The sequence below is a fragment of the Anolis carolinensis genome, unplaced genomic scaffold (genome assembly GCF_035594765.1).
Source record: "Anolis carolinensis isolate JA03-04 unplaced genomic scaffold, rAnoCar3.1.pri scaffold_9, whole genome shotgun sequence".
Classification (NCBI taxonomy): domain Eukaryota; kingdom Metazoa; phylum Chordata; class Lepidosauria; order Squamata; family Dactyloidae; genus Anolis; species Anolis carolinensis.
The window spans coordinates 12,988,402-13,008,254 of record NW_026943820.1 but is presented as its reverse complement, the minus strand read 5'-3'; the positions used below and the strand labels follow the sequence as shown (position 1 = coordinate 13,008,254).

Below are 19,853 nucleotides of genomic sequence, written 5' to 3'. Positions count from 1 at the left end.
TCCCTGGAAAGTGTCACCAGGAAAGTAGGGAAAACACACACACAGATATATATATATATATATATATATATGAGATAGCACCTTTCAAGGAATCTATAGGTCCTCTAATACAACTCTTTGGTCAACCTGTACTGGACGTTAGATGACAATCCTCATATACTTTATTGCAATTTTTTTCTTTTCTTCTTCAGGATGACTATTCTGCCTCCAGTAGAGAAGCTAAAAATATTGTTGGAGAAAGTGAAAGACTTCCACATAAAGTTCCTGGAAGAATACTCTTAAGCAAAACAAAGACTTTTTCTTTCTTTCTTTCCCAGAATCTGTGACTCTGGAAAGTAAAACAAAAGCTGTGATTAGGGGGGAAATACATTGTTTTTTTTATCCTCTTTAAGGAAACCCACAACAGAATCACTGCAGCCCGGCTATGAGCTTTTGAGTGCACCCAGCCCAAATGTCTCCTGTAGAAAAACCGAGTATACTTTAATATTATGGAAAGGAATGGAAATGAAAAAAGTGGACTTTTCAAAAAGAGTACAATTTTGTGCCTTGACCAGAAATAACAGAAATTGCATTGCTGGCTGCCCTGACAAGATAAGAATTTGGTAGCAGTTACTACTAGAAAATATGATGTTATGACACTTGATTTTGGTCTTAGATAAGAAGCCAAAATTGGACTTGACCAATAATGGAAACTCAGTGTGATTAAAAACTGTGGGCGGAAAAAAAAAGAAATAAATTAGCAAAGCATCCCCTTTCTAGCTATTCTGTTTTTGAAAAATTGTAGAGTTCTATTATCTGGGGCAGTGTATGATTTTTGTATGTTCTTGTGCGACTTCCACTGACGTCTGTTAAGAGAATTTGGGAGAAGTGGTTGTAAAGTGTGCCCCATGGTTTCAAACTAATACATTAGGGCGCTATGCTACACCGCCATCAGAAACGACGGCCCAAATCCCATTATGAGTCTAGATTAAAGTAACCCCATTGAATCAATTGGATTTACATGTGTGCCTCACTTTGCATCAATTAAGTCAATAAGTAGACTATAGTCATGGGTTGCATCTACACGGTAGAGTGAATGCCATTTGATGCCACTTTAACTGCCATGGCTCAATGCTATGGAAGCCTGAGAGTTGTAGTTTTACATGATTTTTAGGCTTCCCTGCTCAAGAGTGTTGATGCCACACCAAACTACAACTCACAGCATCCCATAGCACTGTGCCATGGCAATTAAAGTAGTGTCAAACTGCATTCATTCTGCAATGTAGATGCACCAATAGTTAACTTGTTTGCAGATGATATCATAATAGTCTTGGCTAATCTCTTAATAAGAAAACTGGATTCCAATTTTATGTTTCAGGATTAAAAGGGTGGAGGGAGCTCTGACTCTCCAGATGTTGGTGTACTCCATCTCCAGTGAGCTTTGTGAAATGGGAGCTGTAGTCCAGCAACTTCTGGAAGGTCACAGATATTGGTGAGTAGTGTGTTTTCCAGGCTGTATGGCCATGCTCCAGAAGTATTCTCTCCTGATATTTCGCCCACATCTATGTCAGGCATCCTCAGAGGTTGTGAGGATGCCTGCCATAGATGTGGGCAAAATGTCAGGAGAGAATACTTCTGGAACATGCCCATACAGCCTGGAAAACACACAACAACCCTGTGATTCTGGCCATGAAAGCCTTCAACGTCACAGATATTCTTGATTGAACCAATGGCCAAAATTGTGCTTTGACATCCCAACAAATGGTGGAGGCTTTTGTCACTAAACCAGCAAGCATCAGGATCTTTGCTTGGAGACAATAAAAGAATGCCGATTTATTTTCCGTTTACAAGAATGAACAAAGAATCATAGACAATGATAGGGAAATAGAAACAAGAAAGAGGTGTAGGAGGGATGTAATTAGAAATGTGTTGTGTTACTTGACATTTTTCTACTCGTATGGTACTACTTTTTTGGAATGAGATCTCGAGTAGCTTAGCAAAGCTGGACTTTTCTCGCTGTGCATTCAAATCCCGTTGTACCATAATGGAAGAGCATTTCACTGTATGACAAACTGCTAACATTCCTTAATTGGTATTTGCTTACAAATAATAAGAATGGGCTTAGAACAGGCATGGGCAAACTTTGGCTCTCCAGGTGTTTTGGACTGCAACTCCCACCATTCCTAACAGCCTCAGGCCCTTTCCTTTTCCCCCTCAGCCACTTAAGCGGCTGAGGGGGAAAAGGAAGGGGCCTGAGGCTGTTAGGAATGGTGGGAGTTGCAGTCCAAAACACCTGGAGGGCCAAAGTTTGCCCATGCCTGGCTTCGAATCAAAGGAAAGTAAACTGCACTTAAATGGATAGGGGATACTCAGCGGCAGAAAGGGGTCCAAATTGTAATTGTTCTCTTATATAACTTTCAGGGCTGTCGTTTTAAACAACTGAGGGATTGCTATGTAATATTATTGCGCGTTGCTAATTTTTTGGAAGGCTCTAGGGTATATTCTAATACAATCTTGAATGATTATTTATTGTGAGTCTTCAGCTTTCAGTCCCTTTGATGCGATAAGCACAGCGTTAAACACTGCGAGCTCTGCCCATGATGTCGAATTGCGATACATAGAAACAAAACACAGGACAAGATGGTGCGCTTTTCCCATGGCTAAACGAACTGGATTAAGCGATGAGGTGCTGGGAATGTTGCCATCTTGAAATTAGTTTCATGGTATGGCGAAAGGATAGATATTTTCTCATCAAGGGTATATATTCAGACTATACAATTGTAGCGCTTTCATACAATTTTGGTACCATTTATGTTGAATTCTCTGCTCGAAAGCTCTGGCTCTATAATTCAAGGGAGTGCCAATTTGTCATCCCAAACTACAAATCCTAGAACTAAAGTGGGATCAAATTAGTATAATATCACAATGTGAATGCACTCACAGACATATAAATACCTCTGACTGGATATTTGACCGAAGTTCCCCGGAATAGATTTAAGATGAATGAAAGTAGTTTGGTCCGTTTGGTTGGATATTATTGATCACGTTATTTACATAGGATTACAATCCTCTACAACAGTGGTTCTCAACCTGAGGGTCCCCACGTGTTTTCGCCTACAATTCCCAGAAATCCCAGCCAGTTTGCCAGCTGTTAGGATTGCTGGGAGTTGAAGGCTAAAACATCTGGGGATCCACAGGTTGAGAACCACTGATCTACAAATTTAGATCCACTACTAAACACATTGTACTCACTTCTAAATAGAGATGGGAGAACTGCATTATAGGTTTCTGAACTAAATTCATGGCATTAATTATGAATATGCATATTATCAGATATCACATGAAAGAAGTAGGATCAAACCATTTAGACCCAACTAGAGTAGACTCAATAGAGTTTATAAAAACCTTGCTTTACCATTCAACAATGGATATCAATGGGTTTACCTTAATTGGGAATACTAATAGGTTTCAGCCTTTTATATTTGTGTTTTTAATGCTACAATCTTCACACTACTACATAGGGATACAAATATGGGAATGCACGACCCTGAATGTACAGAAGATGCAACTTGACGGTACTTTGTTATTTGGCATGATTTCTTAAGCATTGAGTAGCGGAAGCAGAGCAAAATCTCAGCTATAGTAACCTAACTAAGCAACGCTGTAGTAACTTCCATTCTTGGAATGTTGCAGTCAAAAGGCAGATCTCGAAATAAATGCACTTTTCTCCTCAAATCTTTAGGCTCGCTGCTTGGGAGAGGCTGCCATTACTGAATATGTAGTGCTCCAATTGTGGTAGTTCCGATATATTTTTAAAATATTTTTGTAAGTTGAAGATTTTTTCATAAGTTCGAAAAGGGTGGGTGGGAAGGAGAGTATTTGTAATCTTAATAAACCAATGGGTTTTATATTTACCTTGTGTTTATGCCCAGTGTTCCTGACAAAAAAAAAGGAAAATTCAAGGTTTACATGTTTCTAAATAATGTTTTTTTGCAGGGGGTGTTTAAAAGTTATGGTTCTTTCCTCCTTCCTTTATGTCTCTTCAAAAAATGAGATCCATAGTTTACTTTGATGTCAAGGAGACCGCCCCTACCTTTTGTTGCATTTTCTATAACATCTTATTATAGTGCCTTTTGATTTCTGATACTGCAAGAGGGACTGTACAGGGCACTTTTTCTTCATTGGAGAAAGACATGTAATACAGTCAGTTTACTACACTTGTATGTACTGTAGTTGAGCGAAAGTGTTACCTGGTTGGGCTTGATGTAAGGCTCAAAAGCCTATCTTGGAGGTGATATTAGTGGACCTTCTTCCCAAATGTTTATTTGGGGACACCAACCTAAGATACTTGAAGGAAGGAGGTTTTTTTTTCTACTGAGTTGTTCCATTTTATTTGGTTTTGTTTTATGTAAGTCCTTGAATAATAAAGCAAATTGAACGTTGTGATGCATGCTGGTAGGTTTGTGTTTCCTACAGGTGCTCCCCACTACTGTACATGGATGACTTTTTCAATGTACTTACTACTTCAATAAATAAATAAGCTGTTGGAACTCGTTTGGTGGTATGAAATCTTTAGACAATGCAACTATCATGACTTGTAGTTGTGTCAGTGGGGAACAAATGGGAATATGTGTTTGTAGGGATGTTGTTGTGCATATAGGGACCATCTGGAAGGAACTCTTTAGGGATCATCAGGAAACAATAACATGCTATTTGCCCCCAAGATAGTGAAAAGGGAGGAAAAGCCTCTTTCCTCACTGAGTTATGAAGAGATTAGTGTGATTTATGCTCCCAGAAGCAATTGGGATGTAAGCCTTTTTGTAGGCAATCAGAGAAAACTTCTAGTCTTGTGATGTCATCAATACTGACCAAGAGCAATGCAATTCCTTTGGAAACTAGATTCTGCATTGGAAGAGCAACTTTTGGGATTCTTGAGAGAACTACTATTCCCATTATCCCTCACCATTGGCAATGTTGTCTTAGGCTGATGGGTATTGATGTTCCAGCTCCATTTGGAGACCCATAAATAGCTCACAGCTGACCCAGGTCTGCTAGCCCATCTTTGCAAGGCTTTTTGACTTTGCTGTTTAATGATGGCAATACTAAAATCTATAAGCCCGAAGTATATCATAGAAATTAAGAAACAAAATAACTGTAAGCAGGCATCAACTTGTAGTATTCAATACCAACCTCGGCTCAGCAATCTTCAAAGCATATGTCTTTTGCAGGTGTTTCCATTTGGTGGGTTTTAGAGTTCCTGTAGAAGGCAAGAAAATAGATATTGCAAGTCAAAGCTCCCTTTGATCTGAATATTCCTTTCAGGAACATGTCCAAAGAAGGTTGACTTAAGATGATCAAAGGTCTGAAAATCAATCCTGATGAGAAATGATGAAAGGAGTTTGGAGTGTTTAGCTTAGAGAAAACTGTCACAATAGACCTCTTTCAATATCTGAAAGGACATCATGTAGAACAGTGGTTCTCAACCTGGGGTTTTTGGCCTACAACTCCCAGAAACCCCAGCCAGTTTACCAGCTGTTAGGATTTCTGGAAGTTGAAGGCAAAAACATCTGGGGACCCACAGGTTGAGAACCACTAATGTAGAAGATGGAGCCAGATTGTTTTCTGTTCCTCCAGAAACAAGGCCACAAACCAGTGGATCCAGTTGACAAGAAGAGAGATTCCACCTCAACATTTGGAGGAATTGTCTTAATGCAAAAGCTGTTCAGCAGTGACGTGAAATGGGTAGTGGACTCTCCATCTCTGGAGATTTTTAAACAGACTACAACACTTCTTATATTCCTAATGCTCACAGTAGTACTGCATCCAGACCTCATAGCCTTTGGTAAACCTCTCCATTTTAAAAAGAACCAAACAGACCAGCCCCTTTAAGGAGATCATCTCATTACAAATTGCTTTTTTTGCACCCTTTCTTCACCTGGAAAATACTATTTTCTCTCTCCATCACCCACAAAATGCAGGTATCCCATGCATTTTAACAACCAGCTTGAAATATGAGAGATTAAGCCTCTACAGTCCGTACTCTATCTCCATATTCAGAAGTGCTGAACCAGAAGAATATTCTGAAAGCACAGACTCTTTGTATATGTCTGGAGAACAATGGAAGGTAACATGGGTAGGCAAACTTCAGGCTTATAGAATCTGTTTTATCGCTTTCCTTGACCTTTGAGGTCTACTTACTGTAGTGGTTCTCAACCTGTGGATCCTCAGATGTTTTGGACTACAACTCCCAGAAATCCCAGCCAGTTTACCAGCTGTTAGGATTTCTGGGAGTTGAAGGCCAAAACATCTGGAGTCCCACAGGTTGAGAACCACAGACTTCTTGGAACCAGTCCCAATTCTAAGACCAAGGATCTCTTCTGAACACCACGACCAAGCTCACATCTCTATATTCAGAGATCTGCAAGTGTGACAACAATATTCTTTCAGTAATTTTGAAGATAACCTACAGCAGAGCTGGATGAATTACAGCCCTCCAGATCTTGGACTGCAACCCCCATCTTCCCACAGGTTTGTTCAGGCTAAAAATAGAAGTTCTAATCCCAGCAAAGAGTTGGATGTTGTCCACCTTTGCCATAAGGACGAACAGGGTGATGTCCTGGTTAGAGTATGAGATTGGGATTTGGGTGACCCCAATTGTAGCCTCCACTCAGCTGTGGGACTCCTTTACACACAAACCTGGATTATGGGGAAGGAAAGACCTACAAAAACTTACTTGAGCACATTGAAGGAAAGGGTAAGTCATCCAAGAAAGAAAACACCTGGAAGGATTTGATTCTTTTAAGGAATCCTCAACCCAGCTGGTTCCAAAGCCTGATTGTAGCTTCTCCATATAAAAGGGCTCCTTCCGATCCAAATCCCCTGGTCCTCAGTGGGTTTTAGGATTTGCCATAATTCATCCCCACTTTACACTGATTCTTAATTTCTGGCGAGCTCTGTGTATTTTTATTTTCTGGTGGACTTAATTTGCAACCTGGTCATGGAGGTCAAGAAGCATCTGGACGAGGCGAAGAAGCACAGCAGTGACTCCGGAATGGGACCAGAGCGGAGCCTGTTGAGCAAGGAGCAGAGGGACCACCGAATCAGTCTCTTTTTGCAGGATTTCGACCATCAGGGTAAGATTTGGGGGAGTGATGTGATCTCACCCAAATACACACAGTCCGAAATGTGGGGCTACAATTCTGTACCCAAACTTTGGAGGAGGGTGAGTTTTGGGGAAAACGAATTGGCCAAAATCCTGCTACTTCTTGGGATTCTAGCTTCAGAGATGGGGAAAGGGTACTTTTTGGAATACACCTTCCACAATCCCCAGGATGGACTATATAAAAAGCTAGCATTCCAAAGCTTTCTGTAAGGCACAGTTCCCCACAAAAGGTAGTTTTCCCCAATTCTTTCCTGCTTTTGGAAACAGTCTTGTGTCTTTGCTTTGATTTCATGTTCCTTGACTTCTCTTTTCCTGCTTTTGTTGCTTTGTGTCCTCCTTTGCCTTCCTCCAAGCCAAGGGAAACCTTCAAGAGATGAAGAAAGAGCTGGCTTCGCTTCTTCACACGGCCGAGAAGGCCTTCCGGGTGGAGTCGCTGGCGTTGCCGGTGGTCATGCGCAAAATGAGGCGGAAAGATTTGATGCGTAAGAGCCAAGTTCGGATAGTGGCCGTGTCTCCTTCGCTCCCCTTTTCTAGAGTAGCCTCACCTCTCAAACATAGGACTACAACTCCCAAAATCCCCAATGGTTGTGCTGGCTGGGAGACTATAGAAGCTTCAGAAAAGCCGTACCTCCAAGCTCTGAACCAAAACAGCTGGACCTTAGTCTTAGAAATCAACCTATTTTCTGTCTTTCAGGGATGTGTCTCCTTTAAGGTGCAAGGCACTTCCAGTCTCAGATTACACTATGTAACAAAATTAGAAAAAATCTGTTCCTGGTTTGAAATTAATTTCCTATTTAATTGTGTGGTCCTTACTTTGAAAATAGTAGTTCTTCTCCAGAAACCTCATTTTTGTGGCTGTCACAACTATGTTGAATTGGTTGAGACTCAATGAGATATGAATTGAAAAACTAGAGCAAAATGTCCTGCATCACCAAAACAAAGTTTTTGCAGTTTAATAAACTTTCCCCATGTTTTTATGATTAACAAATTAGGAAACATTTATAACCCAGGAACAAGAATTGTGTTACATAGTGTTATCAGCAATTTCACTACTTTTTTCTGTTTCTTTCTCTTAGACCTGAAAGATGATGAAGCGGCAGCTGCTACAGTAGCTGCCAACCTTGACATGGTGAGTATATCTATCTATCTGGTAGAGTTGTTGAAATACTTTAGGGATGCTGGGGAATCCTGCTTCCATTGCATATCATTTAGATACAGCATCAATGCCCTACTTTTTACTATCATTTGATTTTCTAGGCAGGGCAATTGATCCTGTTGGGCTTACAAGCCTAAAAGGGCATGACACAAAAAGAAAAGTGCATGGGATGGAAAAGGGGTGTGTGAAGGGTAACAAACTCATAATGTTATCAGTTTCTTCCTACTGCTACTAAAAAAAGTAGCTCTATATCCACAAAAGCTCATGCTAAAATAAACAATTGTTTGTCTTAAAGGTGCGGCTGTGTTTCTTCCTTCCCTTTATGCCACTTTACTGCTATTGGGTTATATGGCCAGGGATGAAAAAAGGCATTTGTGAGTGTTTCTGCTTTAGGTGCATTTGCTGGCTTTGGATATTATGCCAATTAATGGGGTGAGAGAATATCTGTTCTTCTTCCACAGGCATCAAAATCTTTTGGGCTGGCTCTAATGTTGCTTCTTTTCTCGCCACAGAACGACTGCTGTGTTGGGCAGCTGGCAGCTCCCAAGCCAGTGCGGACAAACAGCAAGCGAGGTAAGTTGGTCTCTGGAAGGAACTTTGAAGATTTATTTGGTCAACATGACAGAAAAACAATCCTTCTCTAGACTCTAAGAAAGTGGTTCTCAACCTGGGGTCCCCAGATGTTTGTGACCTTCAACTCCCAGAAATCCTAACAGCTGGTAAACTGGCTGGGATTTCTGGGAGTTGTAGGTCAAAAACATCTGGGGACCCAAGGTTGAGAACCACTGCTCTAAGAAGACTGACTGAGAATGTATCTATACCAGTGGTTCTCAACCTGTGGGTCTCTAGATGTTGTAGGCCAAAACACCTGGGAACCCACAGGTTGAGAACCACTGATCTCCACTGTAGACTTTATGCAGTTTCTGTCATGATGCACAGCCAGGGGGTCAGGGTGGGTGGGTTTCTTCAGATCCATCGATCAATCATGCTTCCAGACCAGCACCCTGACGAACTGGCGAACTTCTGCCCTCACCAATTCCTCCAAAGTCAGACTCAAAGACATCTGCATTCTGAAGTTCAAACACTTATTTAATATTTACAAAGATATTTACAAACAGCAAAGTCCATCGCTAGAAGCCGGCATTCTTCGGCTCGGCTCGTCTCTCACAGTTCAACAAGAGATAAGAAAGCACATTCCTTAGTCCGAGGGAAATTTCCGACCTCCAAGGCCGGAAATCATGTCTCATAGGTCACAGCAGGCTGTCAGTCAAACTGGCCTGCTGTTAACTGTTTCATTGCTGAAACACACACTTGCAAAACAGCAGAAACACTTGATTTACATTTCATATACACACAACCAAAAATCCAACAGTTTCACACCACTTTAGTTGCCATGGCTCAATACTATGGAATCATGAGAGATGGAGTTATACAAGGTGCTTGGCTTCTCTGCTGAAGGGTAGTAGTGCCTCACCAAATTACAAGTCCCTGGACTCCATAGTGATGTCAAACGGAATAAATTCATAGAATCATAGAATAGTAGAGTTGGAAGAGACCTCATGGGCCATCCAGTCCAACCCCCAGCTAAGAAGCAGGAAATCGCATTCAAAGCACCCCGACAGATGGCCATCCAGCCTCTGCTTAAAAGCCTCCAAAGAAGGAGCCTCCACCACAGCCCGGGGGAGAACGTTCCACTGTCGAACAGTTCTCACAGTCAGGAAGTTCTTCCTGATGTTCAGGTGGAATCTCCTTTCCTGTAGTTTGAAGCCATTGTTCCGTGTCCTAGTCTGCAGGGCAGCAGAAAACAAGCTTGCTCCCTCCTCCCTATGACTTCCCTTCACGTATTTGTACATGGCTATCATGTCTCCTCTCAGCCTTCTCTTCTGCAGGCTAAACACCAAAATTCTTTGGTGTTGATGCATCCATAGTGTCGTCCAACCATCTTGAAAATGTTTCAATATGGCCCCTATGACCATCTTAAAAATCTGAACCATTGTGCCAGTGATTGCATGAATTTGCTTAAAAACACCCAAAACATCTGTTCAGTGTTGTCATTATTACCCTAAGGAAATCAGGCTTCAAATCATGTGTTTTCACTTGCCTAGACATGCTAAACAAGTCAGATTTGATCAATTTTTGTAGCTATAATATTATCATATGGTCAGATATGTTTGGAGTGCCATTTGGGTAACACAATGTGTTACTACGTTTGGGTAACCTTAGTGTCTGAGACACATCATCAAAAAAGTTCATGTCCCTAAGTTATAACATGCGTCTTCTAGTGAAAGTCACCACCATTGTGGAATACAAAGACGAGAAAGAGGAAAATGGAAGGCAGGCTAAGAAGACATCTCAAAAGGTAAGTATTCAAAGGTTATGGCCTATCCTCCACATAATTCCCTCTTCAAATCTTTTAAACTACAACTTTCATCTTCCATGGGACTAAGGGTGATATCTACAGGAGTTAATGGAATCAGAGGAAGCCAATGGACTGAAGCCCAGGAAGACGAGACCTCTTGGTGGAGTTGGTTCATCAAATGAAGTCAAGGATGTTCATTATGGAAATTAGTCTCCACTGAAGGAATAAAAATTGCACTCCGATGATGCTAATTGATCTATTCCCTTTTATTGGAGGTCCAGATGGTCTCCATGGCATGGTAACCTAGATTGATAGGTAAATCCAGATTGGAATAAAGTTAGGAACATTTATGGGAGATTATTTTGGACTAAATCTGGAACTCCCGGCCAGTGTGGAATCTGAAGTTAGCAAGAGTGATATTTCCACAATTTGGATCCAACTGATGTAATGCTTTATTTGTGGGGCTACCTTTGAAGAGCAAACAAAAACCATAAAAGGTACGACGTATAGCTTTAGGGCTATTAACTGGAACTGGGCATCATGATCACTCTATTTACAAAGTATTAGCCTTTGAAAGTCTTTGTGGCTTTAGACTGAGATATATGAAGGCTTTTCTCTATTGGTACCTACCAACAGATTAGACTTTGGATGCTTTTACATGAGGTGCATTAGTTTATGATGGGAGAAAGGACCTAATTATTGGTTGAACCCCATACTTTGAATATTATTGGTTTATTTCCACGGAGAAGTGCAGCTAACAGCAAATAAACAGCTAATTGTTAAACACATAACTGCAAAATAATTTAAACAAGAAAATCGATAATTGGTAAATTTTTCACACTTTCCTGTCATGATTGTGTATGTCTTACACTATTGTGTTTCCTCGAGTTTTTATTTCTTTGTCCATTTGCTTTTATGCTGCAACTTGGACTTTCTATTAATCCAAGTTCCTATCCTCAGAACTTGCTGAAGTGTGACAAGAAGAAACAAAATGTTGAAATGTTCTTATTTTTTTCTGCAGATATTTAAAACCAACTCCTTGGCCTCTTTGGCTTCGGTCATCAAGGGCAAGCAGAGCACTGTATCCAGGTAAGGCTAGTTCAGTGTGCCTGCTCTTTCCCATTCATTCCAATCAGTTAATCAATCAAGCAATCACTTTATTTAGGTTCCTAAAGCTACAACATGTAGACTAGTGGTCCTCAACCTGTGGGTCCCCAGATGTTTTGCCCTTCAACTCCCAGAAATCCTAACAGCTGATAAACTGCTTGGAACTTCTGAGAGTTGTAGGCCAAAAACACCTGGGGACCCACAGGTTGAGAACCACTGGTGTAGACAGTGATGCAGAATCTCATCCACAACAATGACCTCCCAAACTCACCTCAATCCTGGCAGTTGTTCACTTCTCAAGAAGGTCCTCCATTCACTATCTTGGGCTGAAAAGGAGCCAGGATTTTGGTTTCTTTCTAAGAAGAAAGGAGCCTTTAGGTAAAAGAGAATTTAGGAAGGAGCCATCACTGTGAAGGCTCCTCTGATTGTGATGCTTGAGGATGCATTTAGGGCCTCCAATTGGTAGGCCTCTGCTTCATAGGATAGTTCATAAAGACCAGAAGTAGGGAATTTTTGGCCATCCAGATAATTGTGGTTAGGACTCCATCAGTCCCTAACTATTCATCATTATGGGTGGAGTGGTTCATCATCATCATCATCCGTAATTTATTACGGTCTATGACCAGAATATATGGAAATGGGCACAGGTGCCCGAAAAAGGGAATTGCAGTTCCCATAGAAGTCAAATAAAAGAACAAGTTAAAAACATGTTATAATAAAAACAAATTAAAAGCAGACTATTAGCAGGGTCAGCTAACAGTAAATATCGATCCACTAAGAGGCTCTGGAGGGGGATAGAGGGAGCATTTGCAGTATTTCAGTTATAACAGATTGCTCTGGCTACAGGCCCTGCGGGGTCAATCATCGTCCGTCTGATGGAAATTGCTGCTGCACAGAACCTGGCGACACTATAGGTTATTGCAGAACAGGAGTCTGAGAGCAGCAGAGAGGTGTAGTATCTTTCAGTGTGGCCTGGATATTTTAAAAGCCAAGGAGTGATGAAATTGATTCTAATATCTCTATAAAACACACACCAGAGGAGCACGTGCTCGATTGTTTCGATATGGCCAGACTCACAAGGGCATAGTCTCTCCGGAGCAGGGGTCTTCCGGTTTAGGCACCTCCAGGTTTGTTAAATAAGCCATGGGAGCGATGGTATACCTGTTGTCTGCACGAATGTTAAAGACTGGAGAGCAAGCTAAATCAGATTGTCGTTCTGTGTCCAGGATCCGTTGTCTGATGTGGACCTTAGCTTGGTCCCATCCCATGCTTAGTAGATGTTTTTGAGAGAAGCCTAGAGTTGCGATTTTTGTTGCCACTACCTTATTCCATGTAGATTGAAACTTGTCTCTCAGAGTTAGCAAGGCCACATGGTGAGTGAGACAGATGCAGCCAGTAATTGAGAGTGGCTATCCATGCTCTCGCCTCCACTCTCACAAGGCCTGTCTCTAAACGCAGGATGGTGTTTGAGACGCATCTGGGGACTTGCATCGTTGATCTTAAAAATTTTGATTGTACCTGCTCCAGAGGGGCAAAGTTTGGGTAGGGGCCGAGCTGGGCTCTATACATCATTTGTGCTATTGGTTTTGCCTCAAAGAGCTTAAGAGCTGCTGGAATATAGTGGCCTCCTCCCGTCTTGAGAAACTTTAGGATAGCGTGTGAGCTCTTTTGCGCCATCTCCGCTACGTAATCAGCATGTACTTTCCTATTTCCAGTGCAGTGAAAGAATACCCCCAGATATTTAAATCTTGAGACCTGTTCGATGTTGTGTCCATCTAGTCTCCATGTATGGTTCTTGGGTCGTTTTGCGAACTCCGTAATTTTGGTTTTTTGAAAGTTAAGGTGGAGTGTAGAAGCAAGGATGAACTAGAACATGCTTCAAATCTGTCCCATTGGTTTATGAACTCAATGCAGGTCTTCTTCTGTGTGCTCCTCTTCAAAATCAAGAACCATTGAGCGGTCTGCTTCTTTACGGGAACGGCCAACGTCTGCCTCCAAGTTCAACTCTCTGAGCTCTAAAAGGTCAGTCCTACTCAGGTCTTAGACTATGAGATTAACCTACTTAGGAAATCCTTCTAGAGTGATGAGTTCATTTCAGAGACAAGTCTGAATACAGATAGTGGCTGCATAATCTTGTATTATATGTCTTTTATTGATGTTGCAGAAGGAGGCATTCTGTGCCTCCTTGTGTGATGTCCGTTTCACACACACACACAAGGCAACTTCCATGAGCTCAAAACACACTACCATGGCTATTTGCTACTCTTCTCCCAACCATATCTAAACTAGCTTGAGGTTTCTATGTACTATAGCCCAGAGAAGTAATTTACACAAGGTGTGGAAGAGAACTAAGAACCGCAAAGGTAACTTTTCCACAGCTTTGGTTGAACTGAGAGAGCAAACTCCTTCACTTTTCTCATTTCTGAGAACTTTAGTGCAAAATATGTGGCTTGAGCATGGATGGGTCTCCATATATTGTAAATTAATTTGCAAAGTTTTTTGTCTGACTTCAGCTCTTAGATAATTTTGGATTTTGTTGGTTCATTTTTTGCACAATTTAGAATACTATTTATGACCAATGCAACCCAGTATAATTTTGGCCCAGAATATTTGACAGGCCATAACTCCCTATAGTTATCTATCTGAGCCCTGAGATCCTCAGGAAAGATTGTGGTGGTAGTACAGTAGAGTCTCACTTATCCAACACTCACTTATCCAACATTCTGGATTATCCAACACATTTTTGTAGTCAATGTTTTCAATATATCGTGATATTTTAGTGCTAAATTCGTAAATACAGTAATTCTACATAGCATTAATTCATAAATACAGTAATTACAACAATACTGCGCATTGAACTACCTTTTCTATCAAATTTGTTGTATAACATGATGTTTTGGTGCTTAATTTGTAAAATCATAACCTATTTTGATGTTTAATAGGCTTTTTCTTAATCTCTCCTTATTATCCAACATATTCGCTTATCCAACGTTCTGCCGGCCCGTTTATGTTGGATAAGTGAGACTCTACTGTAGTAAGAGCAAAAAATGGTATAGACTATTTTCAGAGGATCCTTGAAAAGTATTTTAAAAAGACAAATTATTAGTGTATCTCAGTGCAGTCTGCCCTCCATATCCACAGATTCTATACCCATGAATTCAACCATCCACTACTTTTTGTGGAAAGCTAACCTTGGTTTTGCCATTTTATATAAGGGAGAGCATTTGACTACAGCACTGTATATAATGGGACTTGGTTTTGAGATCCATGGCATGTCCTGGAACCAAACTATAGTGGATTCCAAGGATCCACTGTATGTTAAAAATATGGATAAATAATAAGCACATGGTTGAAAAGATCTGACTGAATGGATTAGTACTTCATTGGAAATAAATTGGAAATTCCCATCCTCAGGGCTCCTCAGAGGGGTCTTTCTCAAAGTGCGTCTACTTCAGATAAGACTCGGGCGGCAATTCTACGGAGCTCCTCTCTGCCCCATGAAAGATCCGTCCCCTTTGTCAACATACCTCTGGCTGATGGGAAGGTATTGTACTCTAGTTCAGAAAAAGTCTAGAAACATTATTTAGGGGTGGGGGGAAGAGTACAAGGATGAACCGTTATGCCGTGTGTCCTCTCTGCAGCATTCAAGCATGACCTCTCTTCTCTTATTCAGACTCTCTGCTCAGCCGGCGATGATCTCCAGAACATCAATGTGGAGTTATTAAACGACGACACTGTCCAACATATCCACACTCTAGTAGTAAGTGTGCCGAAGAGTTGTTTTGGTATATAGTAAGCCCTCTCTCCAGAAAGGGAAGATTGCATATGTTGAAAGTATCCTTTATGGCAGGGGTCCCCAAACTAAGGCCCGGGGGCCAGATGTGGCCCATCGAAACCATTTATCCGGACCCCACGGCACAAGGGCAGAAGGGGGTTGGGCTAAATAATCCAAGGGGTCTCTTTTTGTCTTACAACCCTTATTATTATTATTATTATTATTATTATTATTATTATTATTATTATTATTAACATTGAGGCTGGGTGGCCATCTGTCAAGGATGCTTTGCTTGTGCTTTTGGTGCGCAGAGGTAGAAGGGGGTTGGACTAAGGGTCTCTTCCAACCCTCTTTTTTATTATAAATATGAAACAGCAAACAAGTTAGATATGCTGGATTTCATATCACAAAATCACAAGTCGAACACTTCCCAAGTGTCTAGGACTGTGTGATGTATTTTCGGATGATGCGCGCAGATCCCAGTCGGGTGGCCTTTTGCAGTTGGCAGATCGTAATTTTGTTAATGTCTATTATTTCCAAATGCCAGCTGAGATCTTTTGGCACAGCACATTTTTTATTATTATTATTATTATTATTATTATTATTATTATTATTATTATTATTATTATTATTATTATTATTAACATTGAGGCTGGGTGGCGATCTGCCAGGGATGCTTTGCTTGTGCTTTCAGTGCACAAAGGCAGAAGGGGATTGGATTCAATGACCCAAAGGTCTCTTCCAACCCTCTTTATTATTATTGTTATTGTTATTAATTATTATTGCTCAGTGGCCAACTATAGTCCGGCCACCAACAGTCTGAAGGATCGTGAACTGGCCCCCTGTTTAAAAAGTTTGGGGACCCCTGCTTTATGGGGAACTTGTTCAGTTTCTCCTTGGCTGGACTTAGAAGTTCTCCTTTGGTCTAAACTAGGGATGGGAAACACACAGCAGAGCTATGACTCTGCCAACTGTTTTTGTGCCATAGAGGATCTCCAGCTTAGCTTCATAATCAACAAAAATATTGCTCTTGGACCTCTTTGTTATTTGCCATCAGGTTGACTTTGACTTATGGTGCCTTTATGAATGCAAGAGCTCCAGGATCCCTCAATGTCAGCTGTTCTGTTCCAGTCTTGCAGACTCAAGGCCATGGCTTCCTTGGTTGGGCCAACACACCTGTCATGCCTTCCACTTTCCCAAACATTATCCTTTTCCCCCATGAGCCATTTCATCTCACGCTATGTCCAAAATAGGGCAGTCTCTGTTTATGTGAGAACTGGAGTCTAAGCGTGAAAACTGCCCTTGTAAACAAGTCCTCACCAGATGGTTTTTAAAGAAAACCTTGGAATATCTATTAGGACCCATATTTCCAATTACACTATGTAACAAAATTTGAAAAAAAAATTCTGTTCCCGATTTTAAAAATGTTATTTCCTGTTTAATTGTACAGTATGCACTTTTAAAGTAGTTGTTCTACTCCAGAAACGTCATTTTTGTGGCTGCCACAAACTATGGCTGAGACATTATGAGCTATTCATTGAAAAACTAGAGCAAAATGTACTGCTGGATGTCAAAGTTTTGGCAGTTTAATAAACTTTTCGCATGTTTTTATGACAGAACCAATCAGGAAATGATATTTATAACCCAGGAACAAAAATCGTGTTGCAAGGATCAAGATCCTATGGTGTTTACTATATTGCATCACATATTAGAAGTTTGTAAGACTTTGTCTTAGGAGTTTGTCTTAGTAACCAAACCCACTTTTGGAAAAGCAAAACAGCAGTTGTTTTCTTTTGAAATGCATCTTTTAACAGGAACTAATTAGGTTTTGGGTCTTTGTGGCTGTAGCATAAAAATAGTATTCATGAAAGTATCCAAACTTTGCCCATTGTCTGTGAATCCACTGTGTCTCCTTTTCTTCTTCAGAACAATCTGACAGTCCTTTGTGGAAAAGCAACCGTAAAGTCAAGCTGATCGTTCTTCTCCTCCTGCGAGTTCTTGCACCTAAATATCCCATGTTTGTGTTCCTTATGATGATGTTGCCTCTCAACTGATTTTAAACAATTCTTACACTGCTTGTCAATTCTTACACTGCTATATTTGTTCTATAAATAAATTGACTTCTCCACTGGGGCATAAAACTAAAAACTGAAAGTTACTGACACTGATGTTTTGTTTATGTTCAATATTTAATTGGCGATAACCCTTCCTGTTAAGAGACCAGATTGATTTATATTAAAATTCAAGAGGCACAGATATCTATAATACCAAAAAGCAAAATTTTATATTAAAATTTAGCATGTGTTTGGGAGGGAAGCAGTTTTAGATCCCAAAAGTCCCTTCCTATGTGGCGAGTGTGAAAAAACATTATGGGAATTGTAGTTTAAAGGTTCTTGTAAAAAGTTGCCCCCCAACTCCACCTTTGTCTTACCATTTCTGTTAACTTTCATCAAGTCGACTCCAATTGATGGCAATCCCATGCATGATGGACTTTCCAAGTCACCCTTAACATCCACAGCCTTCACTGCATCTATTCATCTGGAATGTGGTTGTCATCTTCTCCCTTTCTGAGAATTAGTCTTTTTTTTCATGAACCACATTTTTCTCATAATGTAGCCAAAGTATGAGTCTCAGTTTAGCCATGCTGACTTCTAGAACTTGCTCTAGAACCCCTTTGTCTGTCTTTAGCAGTTCATGGTATCTGTAGTTCTCCAGTATCGCATTTCAGTTTTCTTCCTTTTAGATTTCTTCACTATCTAGCTTTCACAGCGAGACATAGAAATCACCTGGATGTTCATAATATGTAATGTAAGGAGGACCAGAGTGTGGCGAGAGGCAGTGTTATAACACTACATAACAAAATTTGAAAAAATCTGTTCCTGATTTGAAAGTGTTATTTCCTGTTTAATTATGCAGTATTCATAGTACTTTGAAAGTAGTTATCATATTCCAGAAACTTTGCTTTGGTGGCTGCCACAAACTATGTTGAATTGGTTGAGACTCAATGAGATATTAATAGAAAAACAATGGCAAAATGTGCCGCAGGATGTCCCTCCCGCAAAAAGTGTTAGTATTTTTTTCCATGTTCGTATGATAGAACCTATTAGGAAATGACATTTATAATTCATGTTACAGAGTGTAACACCTTAAACGTAGCCACTGGCTCCATGTAAACACTGCTGTCATAAAGCTTCCATCAGCTTCCTGGCAGCTGCCCAGGAGCCCTCGCATTTCTTTCCCGCCAGTCGCTCATACTTAGCAGGGTCGTCTGGGGACACCCTTGGCTAATAATGCATTGCAAGGAATTGTTTCTGCTGTCGTCAGGGAGCTATGTTTAGTCAGATCCCAGGTACAACACTGAGTCTTATAACATGTTTATACAATAGGCGTAAGCTGCTCTCCTCCAAAATATTGCAGGTAGAGTGAGCTAGGAAGGACAGAGAGGTTTTACACACGAAAAAAACCAAACAACTAAGGTCATTCTTTGGCTTGGTGAAGTGCAAAGCTCTAAGCACAACTCTGCCTTGTCTTGCCTCTTGCATGCATAACTTACCTGTCACCTGCCAGAGTGTGACCACCACATCCGTTTAAAAGCAGAGTTTGACCTTCCTGGGCAAAATCCAATTGCATTTCTTCCGATGTTTACCCATGAGGAAAGGCAACAAAAATCAAGTTGCTCCAAGGGATACAGAAAAGGACAGCACACTTCATCTGTGACTATAACCTGGTTTCTTCTTGTCACCAGTTGCTTCTTAAGTCTCCTGTCTTTCATTCCTATTCTTTATGTCTCCTAATAAGTCTCTCAGGGTTTCATGGTTATCAGGGTCAGGGAAGAACACAGAACTGTATGAACAAAATATTACTCTGATCGTGATTGTGTGAATAAGGTATGACTGTCTCTTACACATGATCTTCCCAAGTACATGTGTTGTGGGCCTTCATTTCCAGCTTTATGGCAGCTCCATCGCAGGGCTTTCTTGATGAGATTTCTTCAGAGGAGAGTTGATGTTGCCCAAGTTCACCCAGTGGGTCTCCATGACTGAGAAGGGCCTCTAACCCTGGCCTTCAAAGTTGTAGTCCAACCTCAAACCACAACACCAGCGCTTCAAAGTCCATGTGTTAAATAAAACCAGCAGTACAATTCCAGCCACTGGAGTCAAACTAGGCTTGCAGTTGTATCATAACAATTTGAGGTTTATAGACAAAGCTAAACTTAGATCCAATTTGACAAATATGGTTGTCAGATTTAGCTTTCAATATGGAGAGGTGTTTCCCAAAGGATAGATAAGGATACAGCACCAAAACAGGCGAATTA

General features: G+C 40.8%; 2 protein-coding genes and 1 non-coding gene across 3 annotated transcripts in view; all 3 read left to right on the top strand.

Annotated features, from left to right (window-relative positions):
* Positions 1-4,533, top strand: part of gpt2 (glutamic--pyruvic transaminase 2) — a 41,837-nt gene extending 37,304 nt beyond the window's left edge. The window contains exon 11 of the mRNA XM_003222929.4: positions 192-4,533. Within this exon, the coding sequence (XP_003222977.1) occupies positions 192-282 (91 nt within the window). The 3' untranslated portion in view covers positions 283-4,533. The remainder of the gene's footprint in view (positions 1-191) is intronic.
* mir5392 (microRNA mir-5392) lies at positions 1,904-1,981 on the top strand. The gene has a single exon (NR_129810.1). It is a non-coding gene; the product is annotated as a microRNA mir-5392 (primary transcript).
* Positions 4,534-6,803: 2,270 nt separating the features above from the next.
* On the top strand, positions 6,804-18,412 carry LOC100558745 (borealin-2). Its single transcript, XM_008113910.3, has 10 exons — positions 6,804-7,112; positions 7,495-7,623; positions 8,218-8,270; positions 8,810-8,870; positions 10,580-10,656; positions 11,678-11,745; positions 13,678-13,785; positions 15,178-15,307; positions 15,437-15,523; positions 17,465-18,412. The coding sequence occupies exons 1-10, from the start codon at positions 6,977-6,979 to the stop codon at positions 17,510-17,512; spliced, it is 897 nt and encodes a 298-aa protein (XP_008112117.2). The 5' UTR covers positions 6,804-6,976; the 3' UTR covers positions 17,513-18,412.
* The last annotated feature ends 1,441 nt before the right edge of the window (positions 18,413-19,853 follow it).

Bases quoted from the DNA above. Each gene is read 5' to 3' on its own strand.
- LOC100558745 (XM_008113910.3), top strand. From the start codon at position 6,977: ATGGAGGTCAAGAAGCATCTGGACGAGGCGAAGAAGCACAGCAGTGAC. The intron at 8,271-8,809 runs GTGAGTATATCT...TTCTCGCCACAG, and splicing joins TAGCTGCCAACCTTGACATG to AACGACTGCTGTGTTGGGCA. The intron at 8,871-10,579 runs GTAAGTTGGTCT...TGCGTCTTCTAG, and splicing joins GCGGACAAACAGCAAGCGAG to TGAAAGTCACCACCATTGTG.